Genomic DNA, 18564 nt, shown 5'->3' with positions numbered 1-18564 from the left:
GTAATATACTTAAACTGATGTATGTGTATCCTCCAAGACTGAGCCTCTAACTCTAACCATACAGGATTGAGCACAATGGGATTCTTGGGAATTCTTGCCAGAAACAGTAACAGAAAGAACAGGAGCACAACAGACACAATTAGCTGCACAATGTACACTGGTACAGCTGGGATGTCTTTTAATAAAAGACACACTCACTTTGAAATGTAATTTCAGCTTGCTTCATATTTGCATAAACGTCCTCCTGTCTGGAAAGTTGTAATTCTGAGTGATGAAATTCCATTACATTACTGTGGTGCTTTTTATCAGGTTCTACTTCCTTCAGTATTTATACTCCATTTCCATCCTTCCCTTAGATGGTAAGGACTGACCATCACTTTCTGTCTGAAGTATCTCCTCTATGGCTGTGATTTACTTTCATACTAGTGTCAACCTTTCATTTATTTATTATTATGAACTCTACTTTAAACTGTCTCTTGTTGTTGAGCAGCAGGACATGAAATGCCAGGTATTGTCAGGCTTCAGTCTTGGAGCCAAGATTTGTTGAATAAAAATAAATATCTCAAAGTGCAGGATTGTATTTTTTTCTTTGATGCTTAATTGAATCTCTATGCTTTCTGGGATGCGTTAAAGCTTCCCAGAAAAGAAACAATTTCTAATATATTAAATGAAGTTCCTAAGAAGGATTCTTCTCTGGGCTAATTTTAATTTCCTCTCTGTCCACAATGAAGAGATAATTTGACAGCAGAAACGTGTTTTGCTCATGCTTAAAAAGAACTGATTTATTTTCCAATTCTGTACATTTTGGTTCTTCTAAAATAACTTAAACAGATCACTCACCAGTGTATGTTGAAGTGATCACAAGCTAGATTTTCTTGGGATTCCCTTACTCAGAGCTCAGTCCCAACATGGATTCCTTTTTCTTCAGACAACACTTTTCCAAAGAACTTAAAAATTTTATTGTTATTCATCTTCTTCAAAAGGAGACACAGAACATGTATGAAACATGCAGAGCTGACATATCCAGAAGTTAGATGTCTGTCTATCCACACAAATCAGACGCAGCAGTAGCTGTTCCAGAAGGTCTCTGTTTGCTAAGCTGTCCATATGCCTCAACACTGATCTGAAAGGATCACCTTTACTGAAAAGCAGCAGAGCTCTCTCCAAAGAGCTTTCTAACTTTCGTCTGTCAACATCATTAGAAAGTGCTCAGTAGTGCAAATTGTGATGATAGTTTTTAGAGTACGAACACCTTGTAATTTGGAAGGGGGAAGAGAGAATATACTAATTCCAGTGCATCCACTTCAGACAGCTTATTAAATCATGGATTTCTGGCCTTTAGTAGATACCAATCCACTACACGACAGTTACTGGTGTTATATTGTCTTTTTGTTATGTTATTCTGCTTTACTGACTCACAGACTCTTTTCCTTGTTACCTAATCTTGGACATTCTAACTGAGAATGATACATAGAATCATTTGGGTTGGAAGGGACATTAAAGACCAGCTCCTACTCCCCCCCCCATCCTTACCAAAGGGAGGGACACCTTCCAACAGAACAAGCTGTGCAAAGATCCATGCAACTTGGCCTTCAACACCTTCAGGGATGAGGCACCCACAGCTTCTCTGGGCAACCTAGTTCGGTGTCTCAAATATGATTTGATGAAGCTGAAAACATCCAATAAACTTTTGCAGGAACTCTGATCGTGATGAGCTCCAGCTGGCTTGGAGTGTAAGGTGACAGTCACAGGAGGTATCTACCAACAACAGCATGGAATTGACTGAGCAGCATGGAATTGACTGAATGCCAGTGGAGAAGCCATGACATGGAACCTACAACCATCCTTGCTGAGCTATGAGTGGCTTTATCCAGCATAATCAAGGTAGATCATGGCAGTGGCTGACTCTGCACAAGTATCACCCTGCTGATATTGCAGCAGCATCCTGGTTAAAAGTAGGAATAGTCAGCAGCAGAGGTCTAGATTCAAAAATTAAGAGGCTCCTCCTTTCAAAGGAGAAGAAGCCAAAATTTGGTCATCTGAGACTTAGTGATACAAATGATAAGTTCTCAGTGATACAAGCAAACATGTTAATTGCTCAGTCATCCTCAAAACATGATATTTTAACAGTACTCTGCTTTAAACATGGAATTTAGTATCTTGTGGTGTTGTGAAATTTTTCAAACTAGTCACATTAACATGAGCCCCACTGACTCCAGTACAACATTGCTGTTTTCAGGCAGAAAAGACTGCAACACAAAGCATAACTGATCCAAACAAAAAGAACTTTTGAGCTCATGGTGTGACTGCGGAGGTCTCATTTGGAGATAGGGAAATATGTTGAACTGAAACTGGCATGCTGGGAATTAGCCCTAATTATTGTAGGAAACAAACAGGGGATGGAATAGTCTTCCCACTGCCCTTTGTAGGGGTCCATAAATTTTCACTGATTACTGCTGATGCAAGAGAGAAGCTTTGCTCATCACAGAATGCCTAAGGTCAATGAGAACCAGGGACTGCTTGTTACATGACTGGACACACACTATTCTCAGCCTGAGACATGACTTAATCAGAGCAAATGCTTTGTGATCTAATGGTCACAGACAGACTGATGATATCATTGCTTCCACTGGTTTTGGCCAAGTCTGAAATGACAGCTAGAACACAGGTTTTCAGTTCCTTCAATCTTCCCTTTGTCATTGTGTCTGATCAAGACTGCATGGACTGCTGCAGAGAAGGGGTTAAAAGTAAAATCCTAAATACATCTCAGAGCTGACAGAAGTTTGATGCATCTCTGATTGGCTAGGAAAATGTCCTAAAACAATTTCTCAGCTATCAGACTTAAAGTAGGAATTCATATTTGAAAGGTAAGTTGTATTTTCTATCTTAGTGGGAGTTCTCTCCCTCCCTTTATTATGTCCCTTTCATCTGCTGAGCACAAAGATACTTGGACTTCTGAAGAACTGGACTCGCCACAAAAATAACTGCAGCCCATTTCAACTATTATCTTTTTTCCACCACATCAGGGTCTCCTTACACACATTTTTAATAAACAAAAGGAAAGGGAGTAAAAGGATATTCAAATGAAAGCCTCCCTGAATGCTTTTATTTCAAAGGTTTGGGCAGATCTTAGTTTTTTATTGCATTTTTAATAAAAAGCTTAGAAGCCTTTAAAGGCTAAGTTACTCTTGGCAATGGGTAGGCTAAAATCTGTACTCACAAACTCAACTACATGAAAAAATCCATGTTTTTAACAATGATAGTTCTTATTAACACTGTTGATTCTCTGGATTCACTAATTTCTTCACAATCCACAGAGCAGGTACGTGCCAAGCAGAACCTGTGAGAACCTTGTGTGTGCACTGGGCTACACGTATTTTTCCCTTTGAGAGAAAAGGTAGTTCTCTCCATAAAAAATGGAGAAGATCACAAGTTCAGAAATCAGCATGTTAGGCTTCTGCAAGGCAGAGGATGAAATTCCTGCTGGTACAAAACATTTTCTGGCTTTCAATGACCATTAAAGGACCAAAGCAAGGCTTTCAGGGATGAGTCTGCAATTTAGGTATTGAGCCAGAAGAGATTGTGATGGTATCTTCAACTTTGAAGACACTGTGCTACCAAAGTTTCAATTGCCCCAGACTAAGGTTTCTCATAGGTCTGCCAGGGTAGTGAGATGAACAAGTAACAAGCTGAAGAAAGAGCATTCCAGGTGGCCTTTGATTACATAGCTGTGTCTGGTGACTTTTTCCTTAGTGATTAAGATGTTTATCAATTTCACATGCTGCATACTGAGGTTTAGTTATCTTTTTTTTTTCCCTCATGCAATTTAAAGCTAAGAAAAAGATAAATCAGCAACTTCTTAGGCATTAAAAGCGGTCTTGGTCTGTAGTATGGTACAAGCCTCTACCACGTCAGAGTTGATGCTATCTCCATCTTTTATAGAGACATTTTTACCCCTGAAGAAATGATTGTTTAAAGAAGATTTATATGAATGTTTTCTAAGGATGGATTTTTATCTTGATGGCCTTGGGCATGGTAAGAAATTATCATGGGATTTTGTTTGCAAAAGTTGAAACCAGTAAGCCCAAGGAAATCAAATTTTATCACAGAGGTTGGGTTAGCCATGGCACTGTTTGAACAATGGGATATGACGTTGTGTGATAAAATGTATGAGAACTGCTTCTGTGACTGTGTGTGCGTGTGTGCATCCGTGTGCAATAGTCTCCTGCACAATTCCTGGTGAAAAAAAGACATTGCAATGTAAAGGTGCATCTACTTCAGCCTAACTCTTTAAAAGTTCATTCTTCATGGTCTCTTTTATCTATTAATTGGAATAGAGAAAAGATGCCTGTTTCAATGAACTGTACCAACTTTGTGGTGGGAACTTTTGCATGCTACCTGAAATACTGTTGGCATTGTTAATCTATACTATGAAATTGATACTAAAAAATTCAGTCATTACCATTAACTGATACAGGGTCTTAAATTTAATAATTGTTTATGAATAACCTTCAATTGATCCATACTCCTGCAGACTAAATAGGAGCTTTTCCACTGACTTCAATTCACTGTGCAACAATTTATAAGAATATGGCTTCCTGCAAGCAGAGACATGGATTCACACACCATGTTAGTTTTATTGTAAATCCAACTTCTCAACCTGCTAAAGTAAGTAAAGTCATGGAAGGTGGGTAAATACCTGGTCTTCTGCTACCCTGTGGCTACCCACACTATTTCCCCACTGTGCTTGGAGGACAAGTTTATCTAGGATTATCTGCCAATATGTAGTTCTCCACAACCCTGCAGCAAAGACTGATGATTTGCATTTGCCTAAGGCAAATTTTAAATACCTAAATATTTGTGTGATCATAGACCTTCATAACAAAGTGCGCCAGTAAGTCCCTGGGAAGCAGCATTTCATCCCTGCCACAGTGGGGACAAAAGGGCATAAAGTCATAAAGCCAAATGGCATATCCTCAGAAAACCAGGTTAGCAGCAGAAGCGATGAGAGGAGCTATAATAGGACCAAAGTACTAGATTTCATGAGATATGGTCATGCAAGTTCAGCCTCAGTCTCTGGCCAGGCATGCTCTCTCAGTATTTTCAAAATATGATGTAAGATATCATAACTTCTTACTTCTTTACTGAGCCGCAGCTTCCAGTTTCTAAGTCTTATTGTTAAATGTGCAGCCCATGATTTTATGTCTCCACTGGCAATTTAGGACTACCACATACAAAGTACTATCCCTATTACTGCTTTTCTCCAGTGTATTTTTAAGGGTCTGAAGTACTGCCTGGATGTCAACTGTGCATAATCTGCATGAGTCATTATGAATGAGTGATGGAGAAGGGATCCTTATCTGCATGCAGGTCAATCTACAACCACTGTCAACTGCCCAGAAAAAGTCAGTATACTTAAGACACAGAGAACATAATTTCTATTGCTGCTAAGTATATTGAACTTTGCAGTGATTTGAATGAATACTGTGCATGTAAAGATGTCAACTACCAAAGACAGAACAGTGTGAAAATCGCCGATGTAAATTTGAGGAGAGTGAAGGACAACACCAGATAACTTAATTCCTTTAATAATGATTTTGCATCCAAGCCTAATACTGTTTTGATGGGCCTGAGATTATACTGATGCATCAGTGAGATCCCTCTGGTAAATGGTGCACTCCCCCAGTGCACAAGACATGACTCACCTATTCATTTCACTGCAGTCAGCAAACATGTCTTAAGGTATGTGGTGTGCTGCCTCTTGATTCACTAGAAATAGTTGGTCGAGTTTAAATAGGTCAAGAGTGAGACTGTATCACACAGTAAGCTCTGTTTCACACTGCAGCACAGGCCATTTCCTTCTTCCCACTACACTCAGACAGTACAAAATGTACAGAATAGGAGGTTAAGAGACCTGCCCCCTAATGGCTTTATTAGTTGCCAGAGAGGGCTCATAAGAGGTGAAGGGAGATAGCCCCACAAAAGCCTGGGATACAGACAATCTGTGATAGCAGACTGAAGGAATGGAGATAGGATAAGTGCTTCCTTAATTCCCTTTTTTTTACCAAGCATTGCCTTGGACTTTTCAGCTGAACTGGGTTATAAAGGCCTTTTTTAAATTTGCTTGTGCAACAGTACTAAGCAAAAGGGAAGTGATTTAACTATCCCATAGAAAAAACAAAATACCACTTTTAGTGCTCAGTACAAGTTATCACTTGGAATTACTTCTGTACCTTTCTCTAAGATACTCTTTCTAGTATTTAGGAATCAGCCAAAAAAACAGTGTATATTGAGGGAAAAGTGATCTACAAACTGTCCCTTGCATGAAAGGGTGGAATATGTTTGAGAAGCATTTTCCCTGAGTGACAATTCTGAGGTAGTACAGCAGCAGCCCTGTCTCAGCATGTCTTGGCAGTGGGCAGACACAGAAAGTAAAAAAACCCCAAACCATATTACTACTTCTTCCTACAATGCAGTTCAGAATGGGAATCTCTCACAAGAGACTGAACTGGCACAGCTTGTCTATGAAGGCTAAGTGGAATGAAAAAAATAATATAAACAGGAAATAGAAATCTCTGTAATATTATTGTTTTGTGAAAAGCAAGGGTTTTACCCAGTAATGTGTGTTCTCTAAGATTACCACTAAAGGCAGGTAAAATCTACCTACTTAGCTGAAAGATGCAATCTAAGGTTCAAAGAGGCTCTAGTTTTACTTTCTACATATGACAATCCACAGACTTCAGCTACTGCTTCCATACTGCCCAATAACCTAAATGAATACAGCATACAGCACTGTACACAAGTGCTATTGTTAAATTCAAGGTGGTAAGAACTGGAAAATCCACTGTGCCTGTTCATATTCTGGGTTTTCAGATAATTATGCTGTTTCCAGGGTATGCCTCTCCACGTGGTTTATGAAAGGGGCCGTCCTTGGCACAAATCCACATGGGCACAGTTCTATACATTTCATTGGGATTAAACACAGACCTAACTGCTTTGCTGAGCTGAAGGTCATTTCTGCAAGTACTTAGCTCTTTCCCTTAGTAATCCATCTGCCCTGTTTGGTCCTGTTTTATAGGACAATAAAAATCTGTCCCTTTTAGACCCTTCTACAGAACCTCCACCCCAGTGGGCTGGGCAGCAGTGTGTTATTACATGCAGTAGCATACTTGCTCACTCTATTTTAATGATGCAAGAAAGGACCACATATCCTGTGAGTAAATCTGTCTTTCAAATCAAGTCATCAATTCAGTGGAAAGGTCTGGGCTAGAAATGGAAGTTTACAAATCATCTTAGCTGTGATTTTAGCTGTGAGGCACAATAACCTGAATGTTACAAGCAGCTCAGTGAGGAAAAAGGTCTTGGAATGATGCTCAAGTTTGTCTCAAATAACTTCATGCTGCCAAAGAAAGTTTGCACTAGATGGATTTATAAAAGCAGTACAAGGAAAGCTTATAAATCATCTGTACATGACCCTGCAGGTTAACAAAGGGAAAGTGAATTCTGTTTGCACATTGAAATAAACATTTTTCTAAATCCATCCCTGCAATCCCCAAACCTCTGTACAAACACAGAATAATGACTCAATTATGATCTATGCTACCAACTACAAATACATGACTACCTTTCCCCTTATGGTGGTTTTAAAAATAAACTCACACAGTATGGAATTGAAGATGTTAATATGGGGAAAGGAAAAGCCTGGCACCAAATTTATCTTCCCTTCAATGCATGACAGTTTCCCTACATACATCTGCAAAAGTTTTGATCAACCTAGCTTCAGCCCTAGGCAAGTAGAGTAGGCCTCCTCTTCTGATTATTCCTCGGTCCAGTCAATTTTACTTTATGATAAGCTTCTAACACTCAGGCTAAATGATGATTATCGAAAGGGTTTTCTTATGTTCTTAGCACCAGTTTATTCAGTTTGCCTCATCCTTGGAAATAACTCTCTTAAAATACTTGCAAACAGTTAACCTGATTTTCTTTACTCCTGATAGCAATTCCTCAGTGAAAATGTTGTTTACATATTTTTTCTACTATATCCACTCCCCTAATAGCTTTTTATTTTGGGCTGCTTTGCTGAAAATTCCTTTCATTTCACTGCCTATACTGAGCTGCCCTGGATTTCTGGCCTAGTTCCACTCCAGTTGTGTAAGGTAGAGAAACTGTTATTGCTGAGGTCTTTTTTTGTGAGCACACAATACAGGACAAAAGCCAAAGGACTGATGCTCTGTAGGTTCTAACTATTTAATGTATTCCACTATTTCTCAGTGTGGCCTTATCTAAGAGCTAATTGCATGTGGAAGAAAAGGGTCCTGAACAATTTTTCTTTAGCCTTCAATTACCACACCTGATGCAGATTTTGAGCAAGATGCCAATTCAGAGGAGGAATGAAGGTCGTTGTTCCAAACCTCTACACAACACTACCCACAAAAATCTGTCTTCTTGGTAGCTGCTTGTACTTATAAATACTTTCACTCAGTAAACTTATTTTTTTAGCTGGTAGAAGAGAGTCTTTTAATATGAACCTCATGAGGCACTCATCCTCCTCTAGCCTAGAAAAGCACAAGCTTTGAATTCAGAAGGGAAAGGAGATCTGACAGATTACCAAATCGTCCTTCTTGTTTACAGCCACTAAAGATTATTTAGTCATCTCCTAAAAATCAAAACAGACACTTTAGTGGTCCTGGGTTCTTCAAGAACTATCACTGGAACAAGAAGTTATATATAGACCATCAATTACATTAACAGCCATACAATGAACAATAGGAAGCCTAGGTGGCTTTAATGGAGTTATTTATGATATTACGCTAAGCTCAGCAATGGTAGCGGAATTATTTATGTAGTTGAGCTATGGAATTTATGCTTCCAGTCATGCCCTACATTGGGCATGACTGGAAGGAGAAATTCCAGTGCTTCACTGGAATACATCTGTAGCACCTTTTTGCAGAGTTACTGAGTGTTTCACAAAGTTTAATGAAAGACCAACAGGAAGTCAGTGCTGACGTTACCGATTGAGCAGTCGTGGCCGGTCCAGTTGGGATCGCAGCTGCAGAGTCCAGTATCCGGGAGGAAGGTCCCATGACCAGAGCACTGATCCAGACAGGTGGCTCTCGGGGTCTCACAATTTGTTCCTCCCCAGCCAACCGAACAGTGACATTCTCCTCGGACACACACGCCTCGTCCCGAGCAGGTAGGATCCATGCAGTCCACTACATGGGAGAACGAAGAGAAAGCAGACAGGGAAAGCAAATGGGACTTTGGGAAAAAAGCTATCAGACTGCTGTCTACACAAATATATTTACACAGTATCTCAAGGTTTCAACCAAAAAGCTCTGCTGTGAACAAAACAGATGCTTCATGCAAGAAGTCAGTGGCCCTAAAAGGCAGTGAGACCTAAAACACCTACATGAAAAGCAGAGAAAAATCTAGTGATGAAATCCATTCTTTTATGCAGGTCTGCACTAATAAGGGATCTTTCTGGTAAGAACAGGCTAATATCAATTAAGAATAAAATAAGAATAATACTCTATCATACACATAGCGTGTCTTCATTTATTCTCTTAAAATAACCTAAATTACTATTACTAATGAATTTGAAGCTGAGCCCTAGTTTTCTGAGAGAGAATTTTGCATAAAGATTCAGCAGAAGTTGACATTCTTATTCAGCAAAATACATGCTTAAATTGAAGAATGTGCTTAAATCTATACAGGTTTCATGGAGACTTAAAGAAATTTCACACTGAAAAATAGCCATAGACATTTTTTCTTGAATAAGGATTAAAATAAAATCATGCCTTTTTTATAATGGTGTTCTTCTGGTTTTATTTTTGATCAATTAATACTCTTTTTTATAATGTTTGAGGTTTACTTCCCCCCCACAGAGAGGAACTTTCCTAACAAGATCAGAGACCATTTAGTTAGGGGTATAGCAATGTACACCAAAAGACCAAACGTACTTCCTCCCTGACTCTTGAGTTATGTGTTTTGTAGGCAACTGTCAGCTGCTCTGCCCACAGGGGAATTACACCCAGTAATCGAAAAATATGAAATGCACCAGACACCCTCCCAGAAAAACTGACTGGAGGAGTCGATTGTCTATTTATAGATAAAAGCTGATAGGACAGCCTAGAGAAATTCTTCCCGTCTTTTGAAACGGTGTGTGGCAGTTCCCTGGGGATTGGTGACAAGTGTCAGTCTGGCAAAGCAGCACAGGAAAACTGTCCAGCTTCTGGCTCTGATACAGCAGAGCAGAACATGGCTACCGCACACAAGACAGGTTTGTGGTTCAGCTTTTACCCCTGGAAAAGCTAATAAGAATTCCACTGACCTGTTTAAGATCCAGAAACCTTAAAAGGAAACACAACAGCTGCTCTGGTAATTCCCTGGATTCTCAAACCCTTCTCAGTCTGACAAGTAATGGCTCAGTTATTACTATATCAAGGCATGAGAGAGAATTTTCTTTTTTGTTTGATTCCTGGAGCTCTGCTCATAGCTGGAACAATCCTCAAAAATTTTAAGAGGCTGGAAAGGATGAGTCCATAAATCTCCTTCACTGTTAGTGAACTGGGAGCGAGGGTGCCAATTTTAGCATGAGACCCTTGAAGCCCTGGCCCTGTTCTTTCTCAGCAGCAATAAGTATGAAAAGGACTAAGGGATGGAGTAGCAGCCTCGTCCGTTCTCAGCAGATGGTTTGAACATAGAGAACAAAGATCACAGGCTAACTGACAAGAGGCTACCTCCAGGCAATTAATCATCCCCTCTGAAGGTCAGCTGGGAAAAAGGTGAGTTTTGCAGGGGCCTCCATCACAGGAGGCAGACAATCTGCTATCTCAGCTCTAACACAGACGATTATAGGAGGGGAATGTGCATGTCAGAACCCCCCATTTATCATAATCCCAAGGCCATTTTTCATGTTGAAATGAGCCCTTTCAGAAAATGTCACACACAACGGCTACTTTAATCTCAGCCTCACTGGATCTATCTCTTTAGGCTTTCTGCACCATCAGAAGGGCCCTGGGACAGGATTACAGGCTTCTGCTTTCTTCTTAATCAATTGCTTAGTGGATTTGGAGTACAATGGTATATTTTCAGGGAGTTCTGCCTGACAAATTTAGCTGCTCAGCTCTGGGAGAAGCAGAGATGAGGAGCTGGGCATGAGGGCAGAGCTGACAAGATCTAGTATACCCGGAAAAGAAAAAAAAAAATCATATGCTGTGTTGTTGGTTGGAAAATGTCCCAAATGGCAAAATTCTTGGTTGGAAAATGCCCTGTTTATAGTTAAGCCTTGTGCAGAACCTTTGCCAGGGAGATAAATCATGTAGCAAGCAAGGTTAGCGCCTCTTCTACACTTTTCCCCAATATGCTTCATGCTTCATTGGTCACACAAGTTATTAGGCTTATTCGGTGCCCAAAGAGTAACTTCTCATATTTCACTTCTTAAATTTGCTCCCCTCCCTGCAATGTCTCACTGGCTTAGGCCATGCCTTATAAAATATGGGCCAATAAACTAAGGAAAGAGAAAAGAAAATCTCGTGTAGGATTGTTGGCTGATGTTTTATAAACATTGCTGAACTTCTATGGGGAAAAAAGAAAAGACAGGAGAAACCCTGGAATGAAAACCCATAACAAACATGGACCAAGCAGTGAAGCTACGAGAACTGAGAAATAATAAAAAGTAATCAATACCAGATGGCCCTTCTTAGAAGAGAAATTAAAGAGTAAAAGCAATTTAAAAAATAGTATAAATCAACTTTTTTACTAAATCTAAATATGTATGTATATGTTCTCAAGATTTCCCACATGGCATATTTCTGAGCTGCTTCCCCCCCCCCCCCCCCAATGTAATACAAATTATGCCTGAGTATCAAAAACATGCATGCTTGGAAAAATACTAAACAGCCCATAAGAAAAACCATGTTCTCTTTGTTCTTCCTCCTTTTTCAAGTTTTGACCTAGTGGGACTGACACTGTCCCCCGCTACAGTGATAACATAAAATAACTGAGCAGTGCCTGGCTTTTCTGCTTTAAACGTGACCAGGGAAACAAAGGTTCCTGTTAGAAAAAGGGCAAATCTCACTCTGATTTACACACATTAAACACTTCTGGCTGGAGGCAAAATCGGGATCTTTTCATTTCTGTTTATCCAGTAAAGATATGATCTAGTAAATAGGAGGTCTACAGAGATGCTTTAAAGATACTTGAGTAGTCACAATCTTTGGGTTTTGCATGCCCCACAGCTTCACTGAATTGTGCTTTAAGCCAAAATGAGGCTTTCACAAGAGATGGCTTATTGTTACAAGAGCTGATACTGTCTTCATCTCTAACCTTTACTGACACTGAAGCCATGCTACATCAGAGATGTCCCACTCCAATACATTATACACATCAAAAGAATTGCTAGATTAGATGCCATTTAACTGTCTGAGTCCAATTCAGCTTATTTTCATTGCCTAAAAAATAAAGCCATTTCAGATAAATCTTTATCCTGCATACATGAAGACAACCATAAATTAATTCAAGCCCTTGTCATTCTTGAATGAATCAAATGATGTCTTTAATCTATCAAGCAGGGAAGAGGCCTTATATATGTACTTGTAAAAGTGCAGTTTAAGAATAATTATTTTTCAGGTCACCAGCATAGAACTCTGAGAACAGTTTTCAAAAGTTTTGAACATTATTCTTTAAATAATGCTCTTCTGGATATATATTTATACTCTCTGAATGATTTATAAACTTGCAAAACTGTCCACTTTTTCATTAGCAGTAAGAAGCAGTCACAGACCCAGGAAGATAAAGGTTTATGTTGGCAGGTGAGTTCCTACACAAAAAGATTAAAGATAAGTACTAAAAGCAGCCATAAATCTAAATGTAAATGAGAACTGTTTGGGGGGCTAATGTGAGAAAAAAGCTATGGAAGAGCCATTAAAATAATATCTGACTTTGAAGCAGAATTTAATTAAAGTCCTGAGCATTTCTAAGCTTTTAAAGCTGACAAGGACCAGGGACTTTTTCTCACACGCCACCATTTTGTGTATGTAAGCAACTGAAATTGCCTGGCATAGCGCAGCAGAGAAGAAAGCGCTGTAAAAGTAATTATACGTTTAGATGTGTAAATGGAAATGATGCTTTAATAAGAACATTTGAACATATGATTAGTTGTTCTGGTCTTTCAACTAGATTCTTCTATCTGAAGCATTTGATGGCTTTTCATCCAATTATTGAACAAGTATGATAGCTAACAAGGAGTTATGACAACATATCATTTTTATGTTGTATCCATCTATTGTATCTGTAAGGTGCCTATTATTGTTCTGTTTAAGTGCCAGTCCATGCTGAATTGCCTCCATCCATATAATTACAGAACAACAATCAAAGCAAAAGGCTAATTGAATGCATCCTGCAAATACCTTCTTCACAGCTCTCGCCTTTGTATCCCGGGTTGCAGATACAGGTGCCCATGATGCATGTGCCATGGTTATTGCAGGAGACATCGATGCACTGGTTGGTTGGGACATCACACTCTGCTCCTTTCCAGCCACTGTGGCACAAGCACCTTCCCTTCATGTACTGCCCATTTCCACTGCACAGCACTGGGCAGGACGCTATGGACAGACAACAAAAATCACATTAAAACAAACGGAAAATCATTTCAAAAAGAAGCACAAGAGTCCAGCATGTAATTTACATTCTTCATACACAATCTTCACTGGGGTATGCTGCTGTTTGTTTTGCCAAAACCCAATGTTTTATATGGATGATACCCAGCTGTTAACTGTATTTTCCTACAAGTGTTTAAAACAAACAAACAGTGCTCTTAATTTAGACTATCTTTTTGCTTTGTGTCTCTGATACCTTTTTTCACTAACTAAACTCATCGTTTTCTTGTATTCTGATTTCACAATGTACTGATGTCTTCTTTCTGGAGCATCACTGACCTTAGATTGCTTATCACTATCCCTGACCTGCTGCCAGATGTTCCTTGACACTGCCTCAGTGGCACACAAATCACTCCCCTGCTTTTTCTGAGTTAACTCTCAGCTTTATAGGTTTCAGTTGCTTTGCTCAGAGCCCAGAATACCACACTGGGACTACTTCCCTGATTTAGCTCATGTCATACCATCAGCTATCAACCTACTTCCCTGAAAGGGTTGTCAAGCACTGGAGCAGGCTACACAGGGAAGTGACTCAGTCACCATCCCTAATGGAATTTAAAAGATGTGTTGATGGGGCATATGGGGATTTGGCTTGGTGGTGGACTTTGCAGTGCTGGCTTAATAGCTGAACTTGATGAAAAGAGTTTTAGAGGTCTTTTCCAACCTTAACAATTCTATGGTTCTAACTGAATGTCCAGCCCCCATTTTTGGTTATCATCTCTGCTGGACTCCATTCATCACCAGCCAAAATTGGCCTCTACTGTTTCTAAGCTCCCTGTAATAAAATCTATGTAAATCTATCCTCTGAAATTTGTATAATTTATAAAGGACTTATAAAGGATTTTTAATTGTCCTTGTTTCCAGAAAAGGCAGGTGACTCTCAAGGCCACCCAGATACAGGATTTCTTCCCTGTGATAAAGGGAAGAAGAAGAAAATGACAAGCTCAAGCTGTGGCATGATGGATTCCAGGATTAAGCATTTTCAGAGCTGAATTTGGAAAATGTCAGGAAAATTCCAAATGAATTTGGAAAATGGGATGAGATGAAGGATACAGAACGCGTTCCCCAAGGAAGCTGAGGGCATCAAGGACCAGACCTCAGCCTCCAGGATGACAGCTTTTTGTAATCACTGCTCTGCAAGCTTTCTCCAGCTCCTTTCAGATGATGTCTTCTCCCTATGGCATTCTCCACACCAGCCACGTTATACTCCTTTTGTCCCCTCTTCTGATTTTGCCAAGGAAGATTCTGATATCAGTCCCTCAGAAACAACAGCTTTTTCCTGTTCACTCTGCCTTGAAACTTCTTGCTTAAGTCTTGTTCTCTTTAATTTTATTTTGCTCAAACTCTGCTGCAAGGACATATATTCAACACAGACTGCTCTTGTTCACTGTTGCACATCAGCCTTAGGTGAGAGCAGCTGGTCTTCTCATCTGCCTCTCAGAAAGGCAATTTATGAACAATTTTATAGAGGACAAATGTGAAATGAATATTCCATTCTGATGCTTAATCCAACTGGATTAGGCATGTGATGAATTCTCTTTTGCTTTGTTCCTGACTTTGGTTATGTGTGGGAAGGGGTATTACATGGTTAAGGAAAGCTTTCCTCTCCTTCTCTTCTATATTTTCAGACAGTAATCTCACAAAGTGCATCATGAGTTGTTCCCACACGTCCTAGTCAAGTCAGTTTAAGTGTTCCAGAACTACAGCAGCCTCAATAAAATACAAAGCACTGCCAACTCTGACTGTAAAACCAGTTTGATATGCAGTGAACTGTATTTGCCTGACCAAGATAAAAGAGGTTTAGGAAAGAAAGGAATTTGGCAATTGTTATTACTAAGGAGCATTCTGTTCACTTTAAAGGAAACACGATGCCGATGCCGTGGTGCATTGTAAGTGGATAATTTGCAAGATAGTATCTACCTACACAATATGAGACTTAAATTGTGTAAGATACACTGTATTGTATGCATGGTTCACAGCACATTCACTCTGTAATTTCACTTTTCAGCTAAGTGATGGAATTTTCTGCCCCTCCCATCTCAAATTTCAATGCTCAGTAATGGACATTGTTCTTTCAAGCCACTGGCAGGGGATAGTCTGCAGTTCTTTTCAACAAGAAGAAAGAATAACTGCCTTTAACCAGGGAGAGGTTGCTGAGAAAGACTTACAGGTTTCCTGACAAGACAGCTGATCACTCAGTAAAAGATCAGATAAATTACTGACCATCTGCACTGAGACTGACACTCCACAGAGCCTTCTGTGGAGAAGTCCTTCAGCATCACCTGGAAAGAACTGCTTCAAATGTCAAGGCAATGGAGAGAACAAGACCTCCTGCGTAGCATGCAATAATGAATAGACACAAAAGAGGTTTCTGATTTTTTTTCTCCTGGTATTTATGCAACTCTTTTCCATATATAAAGATATATAATTATTATTTGATCATTCAGATTCCAACAATGTCTATGATGGCAAAATTACAGTAATTCTCTAGTGTGGTAATGACAGCAGCAATCCAAATGCATACTCTTGTTTCTTGCAAAGTTGAGCATCAGTGAGTAAGATCATTTGTTTGTTTGTTGACTTTAAACAGAACTTGAAAGGGCCACCTCCCATGTCCAAGAAAACCTTCAAAACGCCTATGGAATACACCTCTGGTGACTTGCTCTCATTTATTTTTTTTTAAATAATTAGTTAATAATACATTAGAAATTAACCATTACTAAAATGTGAAAGGCTTTCTGCTCCAGAGTTTCCCATTCACTTGGATGGTTAATTACAAGCTGAACTGAAATAAAGGAACACCCAGGAAATCCATGGAATGCTTCATGTGAGCAGGAACCTGCTTGTTTAAGGATTACTGCTCTGCACAAGGATTGTGAAGGGCTGCAGATGGATACTGTAACCGCCTTACACACGCTGCCTTTTGAGGGACTTATAGATCAAAAGAAGAGTCTTGGATGCCCCTGAAAACCAACAAGACAATCCTGGAACCCTTGCATCTCATGCTCATGGCAATATTTAACACACTCAGTGAATGGACATGCATATACAAACATAAATTTGGCATTCCAGGTATTTTTCTGTCTTCCTAAAGGCAGAGTGCAACATCTGAACCCAGATGATTCTGAAGGAAAAGACAGAGTTTAACAAAAGGTGTTCATAGCAGCTGGAGCATGTGCTCTGGTGAAATGGGAGACTCACATCGCTCCCTTGAAAAGCCTGAGAAAGTTCAGGGTAGCCAGGGAGGGGAGGTGAGCTCCTCTGCAAGTGGATTCAGAACAAGAGTTTAAGCACTCTGACTCACAGTGAAGAAAGTTCTTCTTCTCCACAGACTCTACAGGGAGCCTTGAGGGAAATAAGCCCTGAACTTCTGCCCCTACTGAAAGTTAGGAGGTGTGAGCTGGAATATGCTATGGGACATGGAAAAAACTCCTTTTGTCTCCAGCTCTAGGGATTTGAAAAGGAGCTTGGAAATGCAAACCAAGTGTAAGGAAATGCAAACCAAGTGTAACCTGAGTCAGCAAGAAGTCTGACATAACAGCTCTCAGGGACACAGCTTGCCACATCCATCTTACTGGGCTGTGAACTCTGAAACCCCGCCGGCTTCAGCCCGGCCCCGCTGCCTTGGCAGGGAGCTCCCGCCGGCCCTGGGGGTGCTCAGCTCCTTCTCTCTGTCTCCTGCCTCGCTGCTGGGATGTGACCCAGCTCAGCTGGAGGGGGAGAGGGCTGGGGTTGGACAGAGTTTAGCTCTCTCTTGGGAAGGCGCCAGCCTGCTTTCCAAAGCAGCGATGAGCTGGGGTAAAGACCTGACCTGCAGCCTCACCGCAGCTCCTTGGGTGGGCACTAACCTTTTATGCTACCTCCCTCTCCAGATTTATAAATCTGTACTTAGTTTGTTGGACTGTTTGAGCCAAAAAAGGCCTTGAAAAGGTTGATGCACAGTATCCTGTCATTTCCCACATGCAAGGTTTTCATATCTTGGTTTGAAATGTGTTCTTACTAAAAGTATTCCAGTTTGTTTTTTAAATGTTTAAATAACCTAAAAAATTCAGGCCAAAGAAAACCCTTCCAAAGCCATTTATTAAAAATACTTATCACTTGAGCAGAAAAACATATTATACTGTTTACTGGGGTAAGTCTCCTTCCCAGTCCTCCCAGTGTTTTCACTTTTGGCCAGAGTAACCAGTTGTTCCTACCATTATCCCACTCCTAGCCTTATGCTAACACTGCCCTATTCCCCACAGCCAGGCTCAGGCAGACTTGCCAGGTACTTTCTGTATAATCAGTATCTTAAAAGAAAGTATCATTATACTGTCATGCCACACCATGATAAAAGTGCTCTGCTAAACAAACCATAATGCCACATTTATAAGTCCTGTTTTCTAAAGTCAATTCCAGAGAGAAAATTTCCAACACGACATTTGCCTGTCCACAAGCAGCCCAAGGGGTTGTGCTGTTGCTAAGGGCACAGCAGGCACGATTAGGAAAGAATCACAGCATCATTAAAGTTGGAAATGCCCTCTGAGATCGAGTCCAACCCTGAGCCCAGCACTGCCAGCCCACCTCTAAACCATGTGCATAAATGCCACACCTACACTCCCAGAGATGGTGATTCCACCACTATCCTGAGCATCCTGAATCCTTTGCTGAAGAAATTTTCCCCAATAGCCAATCTAAACCTCTCCTGGCACAACTGGAGGATGTTTCCTCTTGTCCTATCACCTACTTAGGAGAACAGACCAATCCCCACCTGACTACACCTTCCCTTCAGGTAGTTCTAGAGACCAGTAAGATGCTCCCTGATCCTTCTTTTCTCCAGGGTAAACATCCACGAGCCCCTCAGCTGCTGATCGAAATTTTAGCAAATTTGTGGCAAACAAAATTCACAGATCAACTTCTTTCCACTCTA

At 40.2% G+C, this 18564-nt stretch overlaps 1 protein-coding gene across 12 annotated transcripts in view; it reads right to left on the bottom strand.

The window, feature by feature from the left end:
- Positions 1–18564, bottom strand: part of TENM4 (teneurin transmembrane protein 4) — a 1542144-nt gene that overhangs the window by 128729 nt on the left and 1394851 nt on the right. For all 12 annotated transcript variants that reach the window (XM_064720073.1, XM_064720105.1, XM_064720113.1 and 9 more), the window contains 2 exons: positions 13410–13604; positions 9012–9212 (listed from right to left, as the gene is read on the bottom strand). In XM_064720073.1, coding sequence (XP_064576143.1) covers positions 9012–9212; positions 13410–13604 — 396 coding nt within the window. The remainder of the gene's footprint in view (positions 1–9011; positions 9213–13409; positions 13605–18564) is intronic.

This window comes from Zonotrichia leucophrys, chromosome 1, assembly GCF_028769735.1.
Source record: "Zonotrichia leucophrys gambelii isolate GWCS_2022_RI chromosome 1, RI_Zleu_2.0, whole genome shotgun sequence".
Lineage (NCBI taxonomy): Eukaryota > Metazoa > Chordata > Aves > Passeriformes > Passerellidae > Zonotrichia > Zonotrichia leucophrys.
Note: the sequence above shows the minus strand (reverse complement) of the source record. Positions and strands in the feature narration are given on the sequence as shown.